Source organism: Geotrypetes seraphini, chromosome 3 (assembly GCF_902459505.1).
Source record: "Geotrypetes seraphini chromosome 3, aGeoSer1.1, whole genome shotgun sequence".
NCBI lineage: Eukaryota > Metazoa > Chordata > Amphibia > Gymnophiona > Dermophiidae > Geotrypetes > Geotrypetes seraphini.
In genome coordinates this window covers 172,234,559-172,254,416 of record NC_047086.1, presented here as the reverse complement: position 1 = coordinate 172,254,416, position 19,858 = coordinate 172,234,559, and the positions used below count along the sequence as shown (strand labels likewise).

The 19,858-nt window shown below is 43.0% G+C and overlaps 1 protein-coding gene across 3 annotated transcripts in view; it reads left to right on the top strand.

Moving 5' to 3' along the window:
- ALDH8A1 (aldehyde dehydrogenase 8 family member A1) overlaps positions 1-19,858 on the top strand; it is a 53,121-nt gene that overhangs the window by 25,193 nt on the left and 8,070 nt on the right. For all 3 annotated transcript variants that reach the window (XM_033935702.1, XM_033935704.1, XM_033935703.1), the window contains exons 3-5: positions 487-642; positions 15,087-15,236; positions 19,478-19,734. In XM_033935702.1, the coding sequence (XP_033791593.1) occupies positions 487-642; positions 15,087-15,236; positions 19,478-19,734 (563 nt within the window). The remainder of the gene's footprint in view (positions 1-486; positions 643-15,086; positions 15,237-19,477; positions 19,735-19,858) is intronic.

Here is a 19,858-nt window from a genome sequence, read left to right as displayed (position 1 = left end):
ACTGTTAAATTTATTGGAAAATCTGAGTTTGTGGGACCAAGGAACGGATTAATCCAGTTTCTATTATTTTCAATGGGAAAAATTGTCTTGGAACTCGAATGTTTTGGAGTTCGAACAGGGTTCTGGAACAAATTAAGTTTGGATTCCAAGGTACCACTGTAGTTCATTGATTTTTCTGTCAGCATTCTTGATCAGCCCAAGGGAGCAACATCCTCTCATTCCACTGGGAAAGACTGACTACATGAACATTACAGACTAAACATGCTACATAAGGAAAGTGAGTAGGATACATTGCATAAAACTAAAAAGTTGGCCATTAAGCAAAAATGAATGAATGCAGAAGGATGGATGTATTAGCTTCTGCTGAGTACTCTAGGGTGAAAAAGAAATGCCTTTAGTTTCAAAATAAAGAAATGAGTATGCATGGTATTGGGAATGAGATAACAAGACATCATTATATGATATGATTTTTTTTTTCTATTTCAGGAAAAACAATTACATTTGCCCGCACTGTGGATATCCCTCGGTCTGTTTTTAATTTCCGATTCTTTGCCTCTTCTATTCTGCACCACACCATGGAATGCACTCAGATGGATCTCCTGGGCTGCATGCACTACACTATGCGTACTCCCGTCGGAGTTGGTAAGACACATCCCAGAAGCAATAGCAGTAAAGCCCAGCAAGGCCTCCCTGTTCTTCACATTGTACAAGTATGCAAACAGCTATGCGAATGAAGGAGAAGACTTTCCTCTTACTTTCTGGGCTTGTATGGGTTCTTTCAAATCTAAGGCCATATGTTTGGTGGGCACTTTTCTGTGTGTGTTTAGTTGAAAATACTGATCTCTTGCAGTCTTCTCTTCTTATTATAAAGAAATAATAAATCTTAGTACATTTGGCTAAATGAACCATAGGTATCTATACTGATGTAAAAATAAAAGATAGTGCAGTAGAGAATAAAAAGTCCACAAATGTCTTAGAGTACAGTAAACTAGGTCACAAATAGCAGAATTTAGCACTGAGAACACTATTAGTCTCCTGCTTCAAATGATTCAATCCTGCTTCTCTTTGCTCCTGGCTTGATGAGATCTTCTGTCCTCCTTGTCAGGTTAACTGAACCTCTTGAGGATCTGTAGGGCACAGATTCCTAAAGCAGATGTAACCTCGGTCCATTGGTGTAGTATGTTTGGCCTCTTATCTCCGGGAGGGGGGTGAGAAGGGGATTGCACAGAAGTATATGGTTTCTGCTCCTATGTGGATCTTGATGGACAGTAAGAGGCAATGGTGCAGCCAACCAATTTTGGGTGGGTCTGAGCCTAAAGTGGGTGGACATCTCTCTCTTTCCCTCTTTTCCCCCCCCAAGCCCGTGCAGCAAACTCTTTCTCTGACTCAAACATGCAGCAGATTCTCTCCCTTCTTTCTTACCCTCCCAGCCCATGCAGCAAATTCTCTCTCCCACCTGTCTCACCCTCCCTCAGCTCGTGCAGCAATTTCTCTCTCTCCTCCCTTCCCACCCCCCCATCTTATGTACCATTTCTTCAGGATACCGGCGGCTGACCTAGAAACCTTCCCTCTGTTGCAAAATGCAAATGTGTCAGAGGAAAAGCTTCCAGGTCAGCTGCCGGCAGCATGTACCAACTGTTGCTGGTGACCTGTAGCTTCTGAGTGGCTGGGCCTGAAACCAAACGCCCCTAGCAAGAGGTGCAATGCTCCCAAAACCTTCAGTGAGTGACTTTGGCAAAAATGGCTCTACTTCACTCCCCTCCACAAACAGTGTTCACTCCGTAGTTTGCTTTTGAATAAGGCTGTACTTTATTATAGTGACATCCTTAAGTTTTAAAGTGGACAGATGAGTCAGCCCATATGGCAGTGTTTCCCAAATTAGTCCTGGAGACACCCCCAGGCATTCAGGTTTTCAGGATATCCACAAAGAATATTCATGAAAGAGATTGCATATAGTGGAGCCAGTGCATGCACATATGTAATCACATGACTTTAGAGGAGCTCATGGGAAGTCTTTGTTGGAAATCTGGAATCTGCACTTATATCAGCCCTGATGAAACCCATCTTGTAAGGCTACATTTTAAGCTAATTGCATTTTCTATATGGGCATTCAAATCAATTGAGGTTTAGAGACCATTTTGATTAAAAAAAAATTGTTTTATATATTTCAAAGATTTGAACCAAGTTAAAAATAAAAATTTTCACAAAAAGCAGAAAAAAAGAATACAATAAAAAAGGGGTTTCCAGGATTAATGAATGACAACTAAACCAATACAACTGTTAGACTTCAGATTTTGTCTACAGTTTGGTTTTCTGAAGTCGTTTCCCCCACAGTTACCTTTTTGCTGGCTTTGTTTGTTCTTTCACCACTGTGTATTTTTTTTTTTTTTTTTTCCAGTGGCCATTTTTGTTAACCCAGTAATCAAACTCACAACTTCAGGATGTTGAGGCAGCTACGCCAACCATACTATACCCAATTCTGTCAGAGGTAGAGCAGCACAAGAGCACCATCACCGTTAAATACTGAGGTTTTACCCAATTAATAACCACAGAATTAATAAGGGGCTTCTTTTACTACTTTTTGCCCAGCATATTCTTTTTTTTTTTTTAATTCTTTATTCATTTTAAAAGCCAACATAAAGTACAACAAATTATCAAACAATTAGCACAATAAACAGCACTTACAATCAAATGATATAATTATAAGTACATAGTCCCCCCCCACCCCCCCAGACCCTTCCACCCACCCACCCCTCCTGGATGTGTAAAAATGCTCTTACAGAGAAAAAAGGTAATACTAATAATCAAGCCAAACAAAATTTTGTTAATGGATCCCAAATTTCTTTAAATTTATTATAGTGTCCCAATTGTAATGAATTCACACGTTCAAACTTAAAAATTTGGCATAAGGATTCCCACCAAAAGGAATAGTTTAACTTGTCCCAATTTTTCCAGTTTTTCATAATAAGCTGCATAGCAACTTCTGTCATGATAGAAACATAGAAAACATAGAAGATGACGGCAGAAAAGGGCTACAGCCCATCAAGTCTGCCCACTCTGCTTACCCATCCCCTGTCTATGCCCTAATGACCCAATTTTCTTATCTTGACCCTCATAGCAATAATCTATTCTGATTTGCAGTTATTGGACTCTTGGGCATTAATAATGTACCAAACAACACTACATCATATGACAAAGATAATGGGACTTCCAATATCATAGTAACTTGACCCCATATAGATCTCCAAAATATACATATCAAGAGTATCAAGGGACAATAGAACAATAGATGATCCAGTGTCCCTATATCAAGATGACAATGCCAGCATCTATTAGATTTAGAACAGGGGTCCAAAAAATTCTAAATAACAGAAAAAAACAAGTCTGTCTCATAGATGCTGACATTGTGCATCTCATCCTCCAAGACCAAATCCGTGGCCATTGAGTAGCAGAAATCTGTTGCTTAATAATAATAATAAAATAATAATAACTTTATTCTTATATACCGCCAACAATCTTGCGACTTCTAGGCGGTTTACAATAAAAGAAACTGTGGATACAATCAAGAGAAACTGTAAATACAATCAAAGAAACTGTAAATACAATCAAGAGAAACTTTACATACAGCGAGTTAGATACAATCAAGAGAAACTGTAAATACAATCGAAGAAACCGTTAATACAATCAAGAGAAACTTTACGAACAGCGAATTAAAGAGTATATCAGTGTGTATCTCGTACAATGAATTAGAGAATATAGCAGTGTACATCTGATAACATTAATAGTGTTAACGTCAGTTTGTGTGTTGCAAGGCCAGGAAGTGCCAAGTTGTTTACACAGAAGTAGAAATATTCCTTAGGTTCATAGAGTGTTCATATTTAGTGAATAGGGGTTGGGGTTAACAGTTTGCACGTTCAGGTCTGTGGTGATGTTAAGAGGGGGGTTGATGTTCCGGTTCGTTACCTAGGTATTAGAGAATGACACGGTGAAAAAATTGGTCCCCGTCACCGCCCCGTCCCCGTCTCACCATCCTCTGCACCGCCCCGTCACCGCCATTCCATTCACCGCCCCGTCACCGCCACTGCCATCCCATTCACCGCCCCGTCACCGCCACTGCAACCCCATTCACCGCCCCGTCACCGTCACCGTCGCATACATAAAAGCCTCAAACGGGTACGATTTTATATAATTTTCTTTATTTACGTTTAAAGGAAACATTCTGTAAAACTTTAAAACTTAGTTAAATATTAGTTAATAACTATACAAAAACAAAACACGCAGAGAAAAAATTAATTAATATAAATTCTCAAAACTGACACATTTTGATCACTAAATTTAAAATAGTTATTTTTCATACAATTTTTCAATCACTAATCTTCCACCACCCCTTAGGTACAATTATTCCAAGGAACCCCAATGGCCAAAATTAGAACCCATGAAGGGACACAGAGCGTAGAAGTCTGCTTGGTGTTCTCTTTAAGTCTCAACTACTGGAGTTGCCATTGAAGCATATTCTAATCTGTCTTGCCATACATGAGACACACACTGTAGAAATCTGCCTGACTTTGTTCTAATGTTCCAACTACTGAAATTGCTGTTGAAGCCCTATCTAACACATCCTAATCTGTCTTACCACACATGGAACAAAGACCATAGAAGTCTGTTCAACACTGGCCTTACTGTAGTTCCTCACAGCCAGATAGATTCCTATTTATATAGACTGTCTCAGAAAATATATACAGAGCTGAATTCATCAGGACAAAAAGAAACCTGTTGGTTCATACTATGAAGTCTGTTCAACACTGGCCTTACTGTAGTTCCTCACAGCCAGAGTCGCTGTATAAGCAGTGCTGCAAGTCTCCCCTCCCCCCAGCGATCACGGCAGGAGGGCACCCAACCCCTCCTGTAGACCCCCCCAACGGCCCTCCCGACAATCGCAGCAGAAGGGTACCCAACCCCTCCTGCCGGTCCTCCCAATGGCCTCCCCTAAGATCGCCGGCAGGAGGGTACCCAACCCCTCCTGCTGGACCCCCCCCCCCCAACGAACCCTCCCACCCCGGAACCCCCTTAGTCTTACTTTCCAAGTTGGACCGGACAGCTCCTCGCTCGTCTGGCCAGCAGGCCTGCCTCCGTCCAAATGAGGCGGGCCCGCCCCTACCCTGCCCAACCCACAGGATCCTAGGGCCTGATTGGTCTAGGCACCTAAAGCCACTCCCGCTATAGGAGGGGCCTTAGGTGCTTGGGCCAATCAGGCCCTAGGATCCTGTGGGTTAGGCAGGGGAGGGGAGGGGCGGGCCCGCCTCATTTGGACGGAGGCAGGCCTGCTGGCCAGACGAGCGAGGAGCTGTCCGGTCCAACTTGGAAAGTAAGACTAAGGGGGTTCCGGGGTGGGAGGGTTCGTTGGGGGGGGGGTCCAGCAGGAGGGGTTGGGTACCCTCCTGCCGGCGATCTTAGGGGAGGCCATTGGGAGGACCGGCAGGAGGGGTTGGGTACCCTTCTGCTGCGATTGTCGGGAGGGGTTGATCTGACAAATGAGGAGCACGGTGAAACACAGGTAAATAGCGGTTTCTAGAAGGGGGTACATTGGCCCGCGGGGACAAACCTGTTCACCGTTTCTGCGGTCGGTGAATGGCCTTGTCCCCGTCACCGCAGCGACTTCTATTTTTCTTCCCCGTTTTCGGCGGTGACCCGCGGCTTAAATGCGGTGGCCGCGGGTAAACCGTCACCGTGTCATTCTCTACTAGGTATTTCAAGAATAGGTAAGTTTTTAGGTGTTTCCTGAATTCTTCATAGTTGTTTGTGTGTGCAATTAGTTTTTCTAGGTCTTTACCCCATATGGCTGCTTGATTAGTCTCAATGCTCCAAATATCTCTTAAACTAGTTTTAGGTTTCTTGTTCAAATGTTCAGATATTAATTTATACCACTTTGCCCAGCGTTTTCAGACTACAAGGTGCTCACTAAAAATGAGTGACAATGCAACATCTTTAAAAATTAGCAGGGCAAAGAACCTAAGCTGGGATTTACTTGAGAACATACAAATTGGGGAGTGTGTGGTGCAATGATTAGAGCTACAATCTCAGCACCCTGAGGTTGTGAATTCAAATCCCATGCTGCTACTTGTGACCCTGGGCAAGTCACTTAATCTCCCATTGCCCCAGGCACATTAGGTAGAATGTGAGCCCACCAGGACAGATAGGGAAAAATGCTTGAGAACCTGAATGTAAATTACTTAGGTTATATATAGTATGTAAATAATAAAATAAGCAAATATCTTCTCCTCCCCCAACATATACCGTGTTTCCCCCAAAATAAGACACTGTCATATTAATTTTGGGCCAAAAAAGGCACTAGGTCTTATTTTCGGGTAGGTCTTATTTTTTTTCATGTACAATGATTATCTCTCCCTTCCTCTCCTCCACCCCAATTCTTCCTATTTCCTTTCTCTCCCTCACATGTGCAGCATCTTTCCTCCCCTCTTACCCATCCCCTTGTGCAGTATCTTTCTATCCCTCCCTCCCTCCCTCCCTCCTATCCCCTTGTGCAGTAGAACCGTTGAAGCTTTTATCCCTCCCTTCCTCCCATCCCCCCTTGCAGCCACCGCGCACCCCGCACCCCCCTATGCTGACCCTTCCATCTCTCCCTCCCATGCAAACCTGGACCACGAAACGAAATACCTGGAAACAAACAGCAGTGTCGGCAGCACAGACTGGATTGTGGCCTGCCCTTCTCACTTCCGGGCGTTCTTCTGCTGCATCACTGATGATCTCATCAGCAACGCGGCACGGAATAGTCAGGCGTGAGAAGGGCAGGTCGCGATCAAGCCTGTGCTGCAGACACTGCCATTTGTTTCCAGGTATTTTGTCTCGCGGTCGGGGTTCAAATGGGAGGGATAGATGGAAGGGTGGGGGGGAAGCATTGCTGCTGGCGACTAGGGCTTATTTTTGGGAGTAGTCTAGGCGCTTCTTCCTCAGGTCTATTCTTGTGCAAATAGCACCATAACAGTTCAATGTGCAAATCCTCTGTGACCCATTTGAAGAAATTGACTCTGAAAGAAATCATAATACTCTAGATGATATTGAGATAAGGCTTCTGATTTTACACTTTAAAAACACTTCTGATATCTATGATGTAAAAACACTACAGTAGACTCACTGTTAACTGGAACTCTGTAACCAGAACTCTCAAGCAACCAGAAAAAAAATCTAAGAAATACTGTAATACTTTAAATAAAAATGAACATAAAATCAATTTCTGGCATGCCACACCTAAGTACGCCCACACTTTGCCTACCACATGTCCGGTAGTTTGTTTGGAACAGTTTATGGTATGGCATAGTATGGGGTATATTATTAGTTAGCCCTGTTTTTAATAGTAACTCTCAAGCAACCAGACGCTACATTTATCCGGCATCTATCAATCCCCATGGGTGCCTGTTACCTGAGAGTCTACTGTTGTAGTATAAAACAGATTTTTTTGTACCTTCCTAAACCACTAATTAGCTGGAAAAGAAACACCTAAATTTACAGTATATAAATACCTAAGAATTATAAGATAAACCACTGATCTTAATTTTATTGATAACATTTTAGCAATGAGTGTCTGGAGGACAAGAACATAGTCTCATATTTAGACAGACATAGGGGAAGCCACTGCTTGTCCTGGGATCAGTACCATGAAATATTGCTACTATTTGGGTTTCTGCCAGGTACTTCTGACCACTGTGGAAATAGGATACTAGGCTAGATGGATCATTGGTCTGACCTAGTATGGCTATTCTTATGTGAATTGAGAACATACTGTAGGACAGGGGTGCCCAATATGTCGATCGCGATCGACCGGTCAATCGCTCATGAAATCCCAGTCAATTGCAGAGCCAGGTTCCCTTCCCTTCTTTTTCTTCCCCTCCTGACTGGCCTGCCTTGAAGAACACTGGCCAATCAGAGTGCTGGCAGGGCATGGTGAAGGTTGGTGGGGGATGAAGCTTAGCGCACTACAGGAGAAAGAAGCCTGTTGCGGTAAGAGCCGAGAACTTCTTAGTGCTGCCCAATTCGAATCGATTCACATCAGGTGAATCGATATGATTTAAACACCCCCCCCAAAAAAAAAAAAAATCGGCCTCCCTATTCTGTGATTAACCCTACCCCCTCGCCCCCTAAAGCAGGATCGGCAGCGCTGCCTCTTGCTGGCAGGCCGCTGACGCTCCTGCTTTAGAGGGGGAGGGGGGAGGGTCAGTCGGGAAGTCAGCTCGTTCAGTCCCAGCCATGCCCCACTGCGCCCCGCTGCCCTCCAGGCCCCCAAAGCTGTTGCTTCTGGTGGAGAAGGAAGAGGAGTCCTCGGTGCAGAGCAGGTGGCCGGAGAGGGTGGTGGAGGGGCGTAACGCACTCTCGTTTTTCTGGCGGTGGATGTGCTTAAAGGAGTGTGGAAGGGAGAAGTAGGAGTAGACAGACTTGTGCAGGTCATTGGTCGGGTTTAGGTAGCAATCGGGAGGGGTGCTGGTCATGGAGCCGCTGGCCGGGGACATGTTGATGTAGTCAGCGCAGGGAGAATTTGGGGTTGGCCCCGTTGGTCCACATCTTGCCGTAGCCATCGGGCGAGCAGCTGCTGCTGGGCGACATCCGGCTTTCTCCCTGACCTCCCAGTACTTTAGCAATTCTTGCAGGTTGCCATAGGCCTCAGGAGCTGTCTTCCCTCTGCCGCAGTCCCACCCCTCCTCTGAGTCAGAGGCAGGATTGGGGCAGAAGGAAGACAGCTCCTGAGGCCTATGGCAACCTGCAAGGATCGCTAAAGTACCAGCGATCTTCTCTGCAGGCTGCTCCCTGCAGGAATTAGGTAAATGGATGTGGGAGGGCAGGGAGGAATACACAGGCCTTCTGGAGGGGGGGGGGCAGGGGCAGGCCTTCAGGGTGGACAGGCAGGTCTTCAAGGGGTAGTGCAGACCTTCAGGGGGGAATGTGCAGGCCTTCAGGGGGGGGTGCAGACCTTCAGGAGGACAGGCAAGCCTTCAAGGGGTAGTGCAGGCCTTCGGGGTAGGGTGCAAGCCTTTGGGGGAGGGGTGCCTTGATGTAGAAGTAAACGGAGGGAGGGAGGGAAAGGGGTTCAAAGAGACATGCATATGCCGGACTTTGGGGGGGAAGAAATAATGGGTCTAAAAACATAGGAGTGGGAGAGAGAAGGTGGATTTAGGGAGGGAAGGAACAGAAAGGGAGAGAAGTTGGACACAAGGGATGGTGTGGAAGGGGGGAAGAGATACTGGATAGGAGGGTAGTTGTGAAAAGAAAGGGAGAGATGGTGGACCATGGGGTGGTGGGGAAGGAGGGAGAGATGCTGGATGAAAGGGTAGTTGAGAAAAGGTGGATCTGTGGATAGAGACGAAAAAAAGGAAAGATGCCAGACTTCCAGGGGAGGGAAGGGAAATGGAAGGGTAGGACAGAGATAGAAGATGGATGGTTAACACGGAGAAAGAAGGAGACCCTGACAAGCAAGTTATCAGAAGCCAACCAGAGCCTGGGACCAACAAGATTTGAATATTGACCTGACAACAAAGGTAGGAAAAATTATTTTATTTTTAATTCAGTGATCAAAATGTGGCTGTTTTGAAAATTTATATCTTTCGTCTATATTTTGCACTATGGCCCCCTTTTACTAAACCGTAATAGTAGTTTTTAGCGCAGGGAGCCTATGAGCATCGAGAGCTGCGCAGGGCATTCAGCACAGCTCCCTGTGCTAAAAACTGCTATTGCGGTTTAGTAAAAAGGGAGGGGGTATATTTGTCTATTTTTGTATAGTTGTTACTGAAGCGTGACATTGCATAAAGTCATCTGCCTTGATCTCTTTGAAAAAAAAACCCCCTCAGAATATAAATGATAATTAACATTTTCTCTGTGTACAGTGTGCTTTGTGTTTTTTAAAATTTTATGGCTGGTAGATCATTTTGACTTGGTCATTTTAAAAGCAGCTCGCAAGCCCAAAAAATGTGGGCACCCCTGCTGTAGGATCTTTTCTCTGCTGGAGATGTCTGTTCTAATCTGTCCACCAGAGGTCGCTATTTGTAAATAAATATATCCTAGATTAGAAGACCATTTCTAATTTACATGATCAACATGTTTAAGGAGTATGGAAGAAATGTGCTTCTATTTCACACATTTTTTCTTTTTCTTTTTCCTTTTCATGTTATGTTTATGTTTGTTTATTAAAATGTGCTGACTCACTTTTTTCAACATGTAAACTAAAGCAATGTACATTCAAACAATAAAATTAAAAAAAGGAACACCATATATTGACAGTAAAGATAGCAGACATACAAAAAACATTCATTTTGTTACATATCCTGAAGTACTGTTCAACTGTTCCTGAGAAAAGCCCCAGTTATAAGTAACAGAAGGCCTCACTAAAGAAATGGGTTTTAAACATGGTCTTATATAGAAATAAACAACCAAGAAAAAGAGAGAAAAAATTAGTATACAAATATGAAGGGCAAAAACTAGTTGAATCAAAAATAAGCCCCTCACATTCAATAATGTTAAAATAATATAATATTAGATATGAAAAAGCAAAAAAGTATAAATGTCAGAAATAGACATAAACAATTTACAAAACTTTATTCATTTCAGAAATATTATAATATGAAAAGTATCTTATATAGTATTCTTATATAGAAATAAAACAAAAACATAAAGGATATAAGGTGATACCTTTTTATTGGATTAACTTAATTTTATGGTTAGCTTTCAAAAGTAACCCTTCTTTAGATCTTTGAAAGCTAATTATAATCCCCCCCCCCCTTTACAAAACTGTAACACGTTTTTTAGCACTGGCCGTGACGATAACAGCTTCAATGCTCGCAGGAGTTCCTGAGTGTCGGAGCTGTTACTGGTGCATCTGGCGCTAAAAACTGTGCTATGGTTTTGTAAAGGGGGAGGAAAATGCATTATTTATCCAATAAAAAAGGTATTACCTTATTTCCTTCATGTTTTTGTTTTATTTCTATATATTACCAACACAGCTACCACACCATTTTAGGCAAGGTCTTAAATTTCTTTAATGACTGTTCAGACTTAATGGTCTTCTTTGAGGTTGGCAATTGTAAAACATGTATGACTCGGGAGCCATAATCATGAAGTACCTGGGCTGGCCTAGGCCCATCTACTTTTGTCTCAGGTTCATCCAGCAGCCGGATACAGCTTTCTATCTCCCCCCCCCTTTTTTTTTTTTACTAAACCGCAATAGCGGTTATTAGAGCAAGGAGCTGCGCTGAATGCTCCACGCTGCTACTGACGCTCATAGAATTCCTATGAGCATTCAGAGTGGCTCCCTGCGTTAATAACCGCTATCACGGTTTAGTAAAAGGGGAGATTTGATGGGGATCCCCCGAGCCCTGTTGGCTACAGAAAAACACAGTCATCCCCAATCTCCTAAAGCAGGGGTAGGGAACTCTGGTCCTCGAGAGCCGTATTCCAGTCGGGTTTTCAGGATTTCCACAATGAATATGCATTGAAATAGATCTCATGCATATTCATTGGGGAAATCCTGAAAACCTGACTGGAATACGGCTCTCGAGGACTGGAGTTCCCTACCCCTGTCCTAAAGCATGGCTGTTCGTGGCTCAAAGTGCCGCTGCTGATTCTGCTATCACATCTTTGCTGCATTCCATGCATGCTTGGTATATGCACCTATAGGAGCTTGTGCATGTTTCAGCACCAGCAGCAGCACTTTGATCTGCTGACCGCCGCACTTTAAGGGACTGGGGTTGGCTTTCTGTAGCGGGCGAATCTTGGGATTCCTCTTCAGCTAAAGTAACATTTTTTAATGCATTGAACAAGATCATGTGTATAATGCATACAATAGGAGTCTATGTAAATATAACTGGTATAATGTGCCCATGCATACAACACGTACAATGGCAATTTTTCTAAGACACTCTAAATGTCAAACTAACACATTTGTTTTTAAAGGCTTTTCTTGTTAGGTTCTTGCAGGTATTATTACTGTTCAAAACCTGCAAAAAAAGCTTTGAAAACAAATGCAATAATTTTGCAATTAGCCCATCTTAGTAAAACTATACTGCTATAGTGTGCCCATACATATAGCATGCAGGGGGTGTGCGTGTTTTGTAAAAATTCATATAACGTGTTTGTTATAAGTGTGAAAATATGGTAATTTTAATATGGGGAGGTGGAAGGAAAGAGGAAAGGGGAGGTAAATGAGTGCCCATGCCTTCCATAGCCCCCCCCCCCAACAAATGGTATTCTGGCTACACCATTCCTAGGACTGAATGTTCATGCAGAGATTTTAACTGAGTTAGCTGCTCTGTGTCTTCTAGCTACACGTTGCTATAGTGTCTTTTGGGAAGGGATCATGTGAGGAAGTTTTTGCAATTTAATCAGTCCATAGAGTGAACATCACTCAGTAGACATGATGAGCCAGTCCTGCTTTTATACTCTTCTCTTCATAGGGAAATTTGAACTGTATATGATTACCGTACCTGGGAATTCTCAGGTATGACTCATGAGGAGAAGGGAAAAGAAGGGGGAGATAGTGAGCGCCTGTGTACGGGAACAAATGCCGGGGGGTCACTACAAATGGTTTTTTGGGTATCTGCTAGTATAGTCCACGTAAGGGCAAATTCTGAATGTCATTTATTTGAAAATTGCAGATCTCTCTGATAATTCTTTGAGTTTGTGCGAATGTCTAGATACGTGTTTTCCTTTGATTGCAGTTGCTTTTTTTTTTTTTTTTTTGCTACCTTCACGAAGTCTGGGGGAGTGGAGAAGCAAAAATTGTACTGTCCTGGGACCTTGGGAGGGAATGCTGTTGGGGGAGAGTAGAGTTTGCAGCACGTCCATGTTGTTCATCAGCTATCTACGTTTTAGAGTTACTCGCCTGTAGAGGGTGTGTGCAACTTTGTACCTCACATGATTTTCCTATACAACCTTTAAAGGCTCATAAGACTCCTGACAGGCCGGTGGGCCGAAACATGTACATGTCGGGTCGTTGAGTCTTTGGATATATACACAAGATTTTGTACCAATAAAGGCATTTGCATTCATCAGATGAGTTGAAGGACACTTTTTTAGTGCTCACCATTCTGAATGGGACAATTCCACTTTGTCTTTTTGGGGTAGAGTAGAGAAACAGGATGTGCACTAGTGTTTTGGAAAGAGCAGTGAAAGGGAGGGGGGAAGTGTGCTGTGGTTGGGAATAAACCTGAGCCTAACATGGTATCAAGCTCATATCTTTGAAAGATAACTTTTCGCAATCAGTTACTCTATTCTCTGATTTTTAGCATTTTAGAAGTGGGGGAAAAAAGGAAGCTGTGATCAGGTGAGAACTGTAAGACAAATGTGATAAGCTTGTGATAGCTGTAAGTACTCCAAAGAGGAGGTGGTGGTCTAGAACAGTGTTCTTCAACCGCCGGTCCGTGGACCAGTGTCAGTCCGCAAAAAAATCTTGCCGGTCCGTGAAGGTGCCGGCGTCAGCTGACTTGCAACTTCCTGTTGCCATCGCTATGCAGGGACTCCTGCCGCGTATGCCTTCTGCCTTCGGATTACATGCATTATTTTCTTGACTGTCATAGGGTATTTTATCAGCACTTTTTTACTTCTAATGTATTTCACTGGCATTATATTGTAATACGCATTCTGATTATTGTTAAATTTTATTATTCCAATCTGTTGTATTTCATCTGTATTTTATATGTACTTGCCCAGTTGTGAACCACCTAGAATTCTTTTGGTATGGCAGTATATAAGAATAAATTATTATTATTAAGCTGGAAGCTAAAGAAGCACTGCCTGGGCTTTGCACTCCCCAGTTGTGTCTAACATCAGCTTTAACAGGATACATATTTCAAATCTGATATATTCTAATCACAAGATAGAAAAAAAATTATTTTTTTCTACCTTTTGTCGTCTCTGGTTTCTGCTTTCATCGTCCTTTCACTCTCTTCCATCCAGCGTCTGCTCTCTGTCTCTTCCATCCAGCATCTCCCCCTTCCATATGGTATCTCTGACCAGGGGGCAGTTGCCCTAGTTGCAATCCCCCTAACACCATTCCTGCCATGTGTGACTGCGGTATTCTGTTAGCATGATATTTGTGTAGCATTCTGTAATAATTTGGCTTATTCAGTTTTCTTGATAGTAGAGGGGATATATGTGAAGGGGAGGGGAGACGGGGGTTTTGTTGATCCTTGCCCTGTATTATTTGTATTTATAAAAAGGCAATTGTACAGAATATTGTTTCTTTTTATACTTTAATAAAATATGTTCAATATAAAATCATAACTATTTGAGGCTTGTGCAGATGGGATCAGATGGTTTGTAGGACCGAGCTCGTGGGGATGGGGCGGCAATGGTTTTTAAAAAAAATTTCAGTCTTAGTAGTTTGCCGGTCCACAAAATAATTAACACAAATCGGAAGAGGTGTTTTCTTCATTTAGAGCCAAATTATCTATAAGGCACCTAAATATAGCGGCCTTTTAGGCACCTATTTTAATTGGCAAAATCCCCTTAATAGCTTCAATTAAAAAAAAATAATTAATTGGGCGAAAGGCGCCTATCATATCTATAAAAGGTAGGTGCCTGTCACATGGTGCTGAGCAGCACCTAACACCTAAGTGGGCATTTTTATGGACAGAGCGTGACTTAGGTGCTGCAAAGAGTGATTCTCCAAAAACTGAGGCGCCTGAAATGTAGGCCTTTAAAACCCTCGCCTACATTTCCAGCATCTAAGTTTTACATAGGCGCCGCTAGGCATGATTCTGTAAACGGTGTCTAAGCTCTACATGCCATTTCTCTACATGCCAGCCGATTTAGGCGCTGCTTACGGAATCCGGGCCTTGGTGTGCAGTCAGACTGCAGAAATTGTTGCGGAGCTGTTCTTCTTGAGCTGGCCTTAAACAGGAACACGCAGTTAAACTTAAATTCCTGCTGCTGGAAATGGCTAATCAAGAGGTGCTAATATCGCCGCTGGAAAGCAAGAGAATCAGAGCTCAAAAGAAGCGGGGAATGGTATTTTTGTTCTTTATTGTCTATAAAAATGCACTGCTTCTAGCACTGTTCCATATCACACGTTTGTTTCCTCTTTCTAGCTGGGCTAATCAGTCCTTGGAATTTGCCTCTGTATTTGCTGACCTGGAAGATAGCGCCAGCCATTGCGGCAGGAAACACGGTTGTTGCCAAACCCAGTGAGCTGACGTCAGTCACTGCTTGGATGATGTGCAGACTGTTGGCAGAAGCTGGTGGGTGGATGCACAGCACATATATTTAAGCTTAAAATCTTGCCTTATTCATAGATTGTGTCATATGTTTGGCGACTAAAGTGCGACTAGGAAAATATGTATGTGACCAATGTGCAAACCACATAGTTCTGCAGTATATAAATGGTTAAATAAATAATAAATAGTGCTCCACAGTAGATAAAAGAGGCTATGGGGCCCATAATCGAAAAACATAATGTCCAAAAAGCATCCTAAATCAGTACTTGGACGTCCTAATCACCAGGACGTCCAAGTGCTGATAATCAAAACCGTCTTTCTGTACATCTAGCGAGGTGCTACAGCCTCTGTATGTTCAGAGCATGAAATGGGCGTGGTAGAAGCATGTTATAGGCGGGCTTTGGGCAGTGACAAGGGCGCGTTAGACACGGATGTCTTGCAATGAAAATCAAACATTGTGCAAGACATCCTGGACAGAACTTATACATTTGGAACTAGACCTGTTTTAGAAGGGTCTAAGTGCCACAAAGGTGCCCAAACTGACCAGTTGACCACTGCATGCATCATTAAGACACCCCCACACTCCCCCAGTGCTCACTGACCCCCTCACACCCACAAAGATCAGAATACAAACGTACATACCTGTATTCAGAATATCAGAACCTGGTCTAGGTAAGCCTAGTACAGCTGCACACAGGTGTCTTAAGTAGCCTGGTATGTGGGCTAATGAACCATAGAGAGGAGTAGCAAGACCCATAAGCAGACCCAAGGAGAGTGGAGTGCAGCCGGTACATCGCTCCAGGGCTTATGAAGCTCAAGGGGGCCCAATGAAGCCCAAGAAACATCACGAAAACCGAAACGTATCGTCTCGAGAAGGAGACATCCTTACAAACTAAGACAAAGAATGGTGCGAGAACTTTTGCATATAAGATCGCAAAGCGTTGAGTGAGCGCGAAGCACTAGAAGGCCGTGACAATGATAAAATCCTTCTGAGTGACATAATACAGTGCATTCATGATTCAATGAACGAAAACATGTGAAAGTGACAATCAATGAGTGTTCTCATGTGTTCATTCCTAGCTTCAAACTTATTACTTGGATTACTCCTTGCTTTCCCACCAAATCCCAGGAGGAAACGGGACATGAGCCATGCTGATTCATCGTGGACTGCAAATAAGACTTTACAGGACAGCGAAGGAAGAAATAATTCCACTGGTTAAGTTCCCTGTAAATGCTGTAATTGTAGTATAAAGGACCCACTGACATCGCGTACCTTTTTGTCTACGTTATCGAGAGATTTGAGACTATAAACGGCTTGACGGTTAGCAGAAAGACCTAACTTTAGAACCACTAACAAAATTCTTGATAGCAATACAGCAAATTTCTATGTTCTATATTTCATTTCAGGTACTGGCCTTAAACATGTCATCTCAAAAATATTTGTACCGGGTCCTGGATTTTCTCTCGTCGGCCCTGCCCATAAGCCACTCTAATCACTTCAGTACATTCATGGTGGAAAATGTGAGCCCACCAAAACCCTACTCTACTGCCATATAGGTGCCACCTGCAGTCATAAGGGCTATTAGAGTTGTAGACAGGTGGGTATAGTGGGTTTGGGGGGGGACTCACCATAACCTACAAGGGTCATTTCATAAATAATGCACAGGTTGGCAACTTTGGGGAGTGGATGATGCAATTGCAGTAAACTTTGTTTCACTTTCACTTCAGTGCTTGAAGCAGCAGGACGTGTGCTTAGGAGCTTTGTAGGGTACATAGTGTGGCTGTGACAAGTGTGGGAAATGGAGGTTGCAGGTGTCTAGGGGACTGTGTCTGTTGACGATCAGAGGTTGTATATTAAGACTGAAACTCTATGTTTCAAAAACCTGACAGAAATCCACAGTGTGTTCCGTGAAGTTTGTGGTGAGTTAGCAGTGGACCGTCGTACAGTTTTTCGATGGGAAACTCGTTTTCGGAGCGGTCGTGTGAGCATAGATGATGATGTAAGTCCAGGAAGACCAAAATCAACAACTGTTGAACAATGTGTGAAATGCGGGGCTGATGTTCTTGAACAAGATCGTCGTGCGACATGCAAGGAACTTTCTGAAACCACAGGGATTCCACCAATATCAGTATACCGAATTCTGACAAATGATTTAAAAAAGAGAAACATTTCTGCAACTGTGGACAATGCAACCATGGACAATGCAACCGTGCTGAAACAAAGATTTGACGTTGAAGGTCAGGCATTCTTGAATTGCATTGTTGCTATTGATGAAAAGTGGATCAGAGACTTTGAGCCGGAGTTGAAATCACAGTCCAACGAGTGAAGAGCTCCATCTTCCCATAACCAAAAAATGTTGACGAGCTCAATCAAAAGTCGAACAAATGATGATTTTTGCTTATGATCATGAAGGCATCATCATCATAGACATAGTTCCATGTGGAAGAAATGTCACAGCAGTGTATTATCGTGATTTTTTGCAAAAAATGTGCCCAAAAATGCACAAAACCCGACCTCAATTGCTCTTGGCTGGGCCACTCATTCTTCACGACAACCCTCGCCCGCACATAAGGAATATCGTCATTGAAAAACTATTCTTGATTGTCTTTTTGCTATATGAAAGGGTGGGTGGGAAGGGATGTTTTTATTATATCATTATATCAGTTGATGGAAGTAAGTGCTGTTTATTTGTACATTGTTTGATAATATGTTGCACTTGATATTGGCTTTAAAAATGAATAAAGATATGGAAAAAAAAAAAGAAAAACTACATGAATAAGGCTGGGAGGTGTTACCTCATGCTCCCTACAGTCCGGACATGAGTCCACCAGACTTGACCTTTTTCCAAAGTTGAAACCTATGCGTAGACATTGTTTTGCATCTCTGGAAGAGCTTTCTTCTGACTTTACCAGAGCCATTTGGCAACTGAACAAAAACAGTGTCTTGGATGGAATAATGAAGCTTCCCGGATGTTGCGACTCAGTCATTGAAAAGTAGGGAGATTATATTGAAGGATTGTAAAGAAATACTTGGAAAAAAAATATATATATACATTTAAAAAAATTGTGTGCATATAAGGGAGTTCTGGTGAGATGTTTATCTGGCACCCATTTTGTGAAGTTCACAGCAGTGCCCTCTGAGGTGTTCCACTGTTCCACTGCCATATCTGGGTGGCCAGTCCATTACAGGGCTGGATCCTCCCACGTCTAAATGGTCTTGTTCTGGGCGCTTGGGACATGGATGAAATTTTGTTCAAAAATGTGGTATATAGATAGACATCTTGAAAGTCTGGGCATCCCAGTGGCCTCAATGTCTAGATAGAGGATGTTCAAAAAAATTTTTTTTTCATGACATATGGTGGGTTGTCTTTTGAAATAAGGCATTTTCTTACTGCTGACTTTGGACATCTAGCACCATACATCCAAATCGGACTTAGATGTATGTTTTGAAAATGCTCCTCAATGTATTCAGTGTTGAGGAGAGGGGGGAAAATTTAATGGAAATGGACAACAGTTTCTATCTGACAAAGATGCGAGACCCGGAAACCTGCAGCAAGCACAATGCCAGCTGAAGAAACCTTGAGAGAACATCTAACCCAGCTCCAGGGGAGAACATCTTTAATCCTACCAGAGACCTTTCCATTCTATGGACTTTCACAACAAAATTCAAATTTATGACCAACCGAAATTCAAATTGGTGGACTGCCGTGTTCCCAATCAGGTCAGTGAACCCACTATTTCCAAAGTCACACTGCAGACTTCAGAGCAAACCCTGAAGAAAGCCACAGCATGGTGGCTGAAATGTCGGTTTCTACCTGACAAAGACGCAGTGAGACCCGGAAACCTGCAACAAACACAATGCCAGCTGCAGAAACCCTGAGAGAACAACAGTTTTCAGGTCACACAGACTGTATCTGAATTCAAGTATGGATGGGCAGACTGGATGGGCCATTTGACCTTTATCTGCCATCACATTTCTATGTTTCTAAAATAATATAACTGGAAAACCCATAAAACACCACCTCTAGTGGTTTTAGGTTAGAAAGGATTCAACACCTACCTCTCCTCTCAATATAACCATACCATAAACTTCTACCCCAAGCTAGAGTTATAATCCAGATGAATGTAGCTGTAACATATGGAGGTGTCATTGCTCCTTAGAGTGCACCAGTCCATTGTAAATAGATATCACCTTTGCCACAGGTACTAGAGCCCTTTGAAGCATCTACAAACCTAGACGTAAATGATGTTTTTGTTTTTCTAAGGTGTTCCTGCTGGAGTAATAAACATTGTGTTTGGGAGAGGCCCCAAAGCTGGAGAAGCTCTTGTTGCTCATGCCGATGTACCACTGATCTCTTTCACTGGCAGCACGGTCACTGCCCAGCGTATCATTGAGAGGAGCGCTCTCCACTGGAAGAAGCTCTCCTTGGAACTCGGCGGCAAGAATCCTGCCATTATCTTTGATGATGCTGACTTGCTGGAATGCATTCCATGCACTGTGAGGTCAAGCTTTGCCAATCAGGTGGGTTGACCTAATCTAGTTGCGCCGTAGAAATGTTTACTAGTAATTTCAGAGTGAAGAATGTGCTGTTTGCAATTCTGCAACATCCTAATCTTCATTATATAATTGTCCTCTACATCAGTGG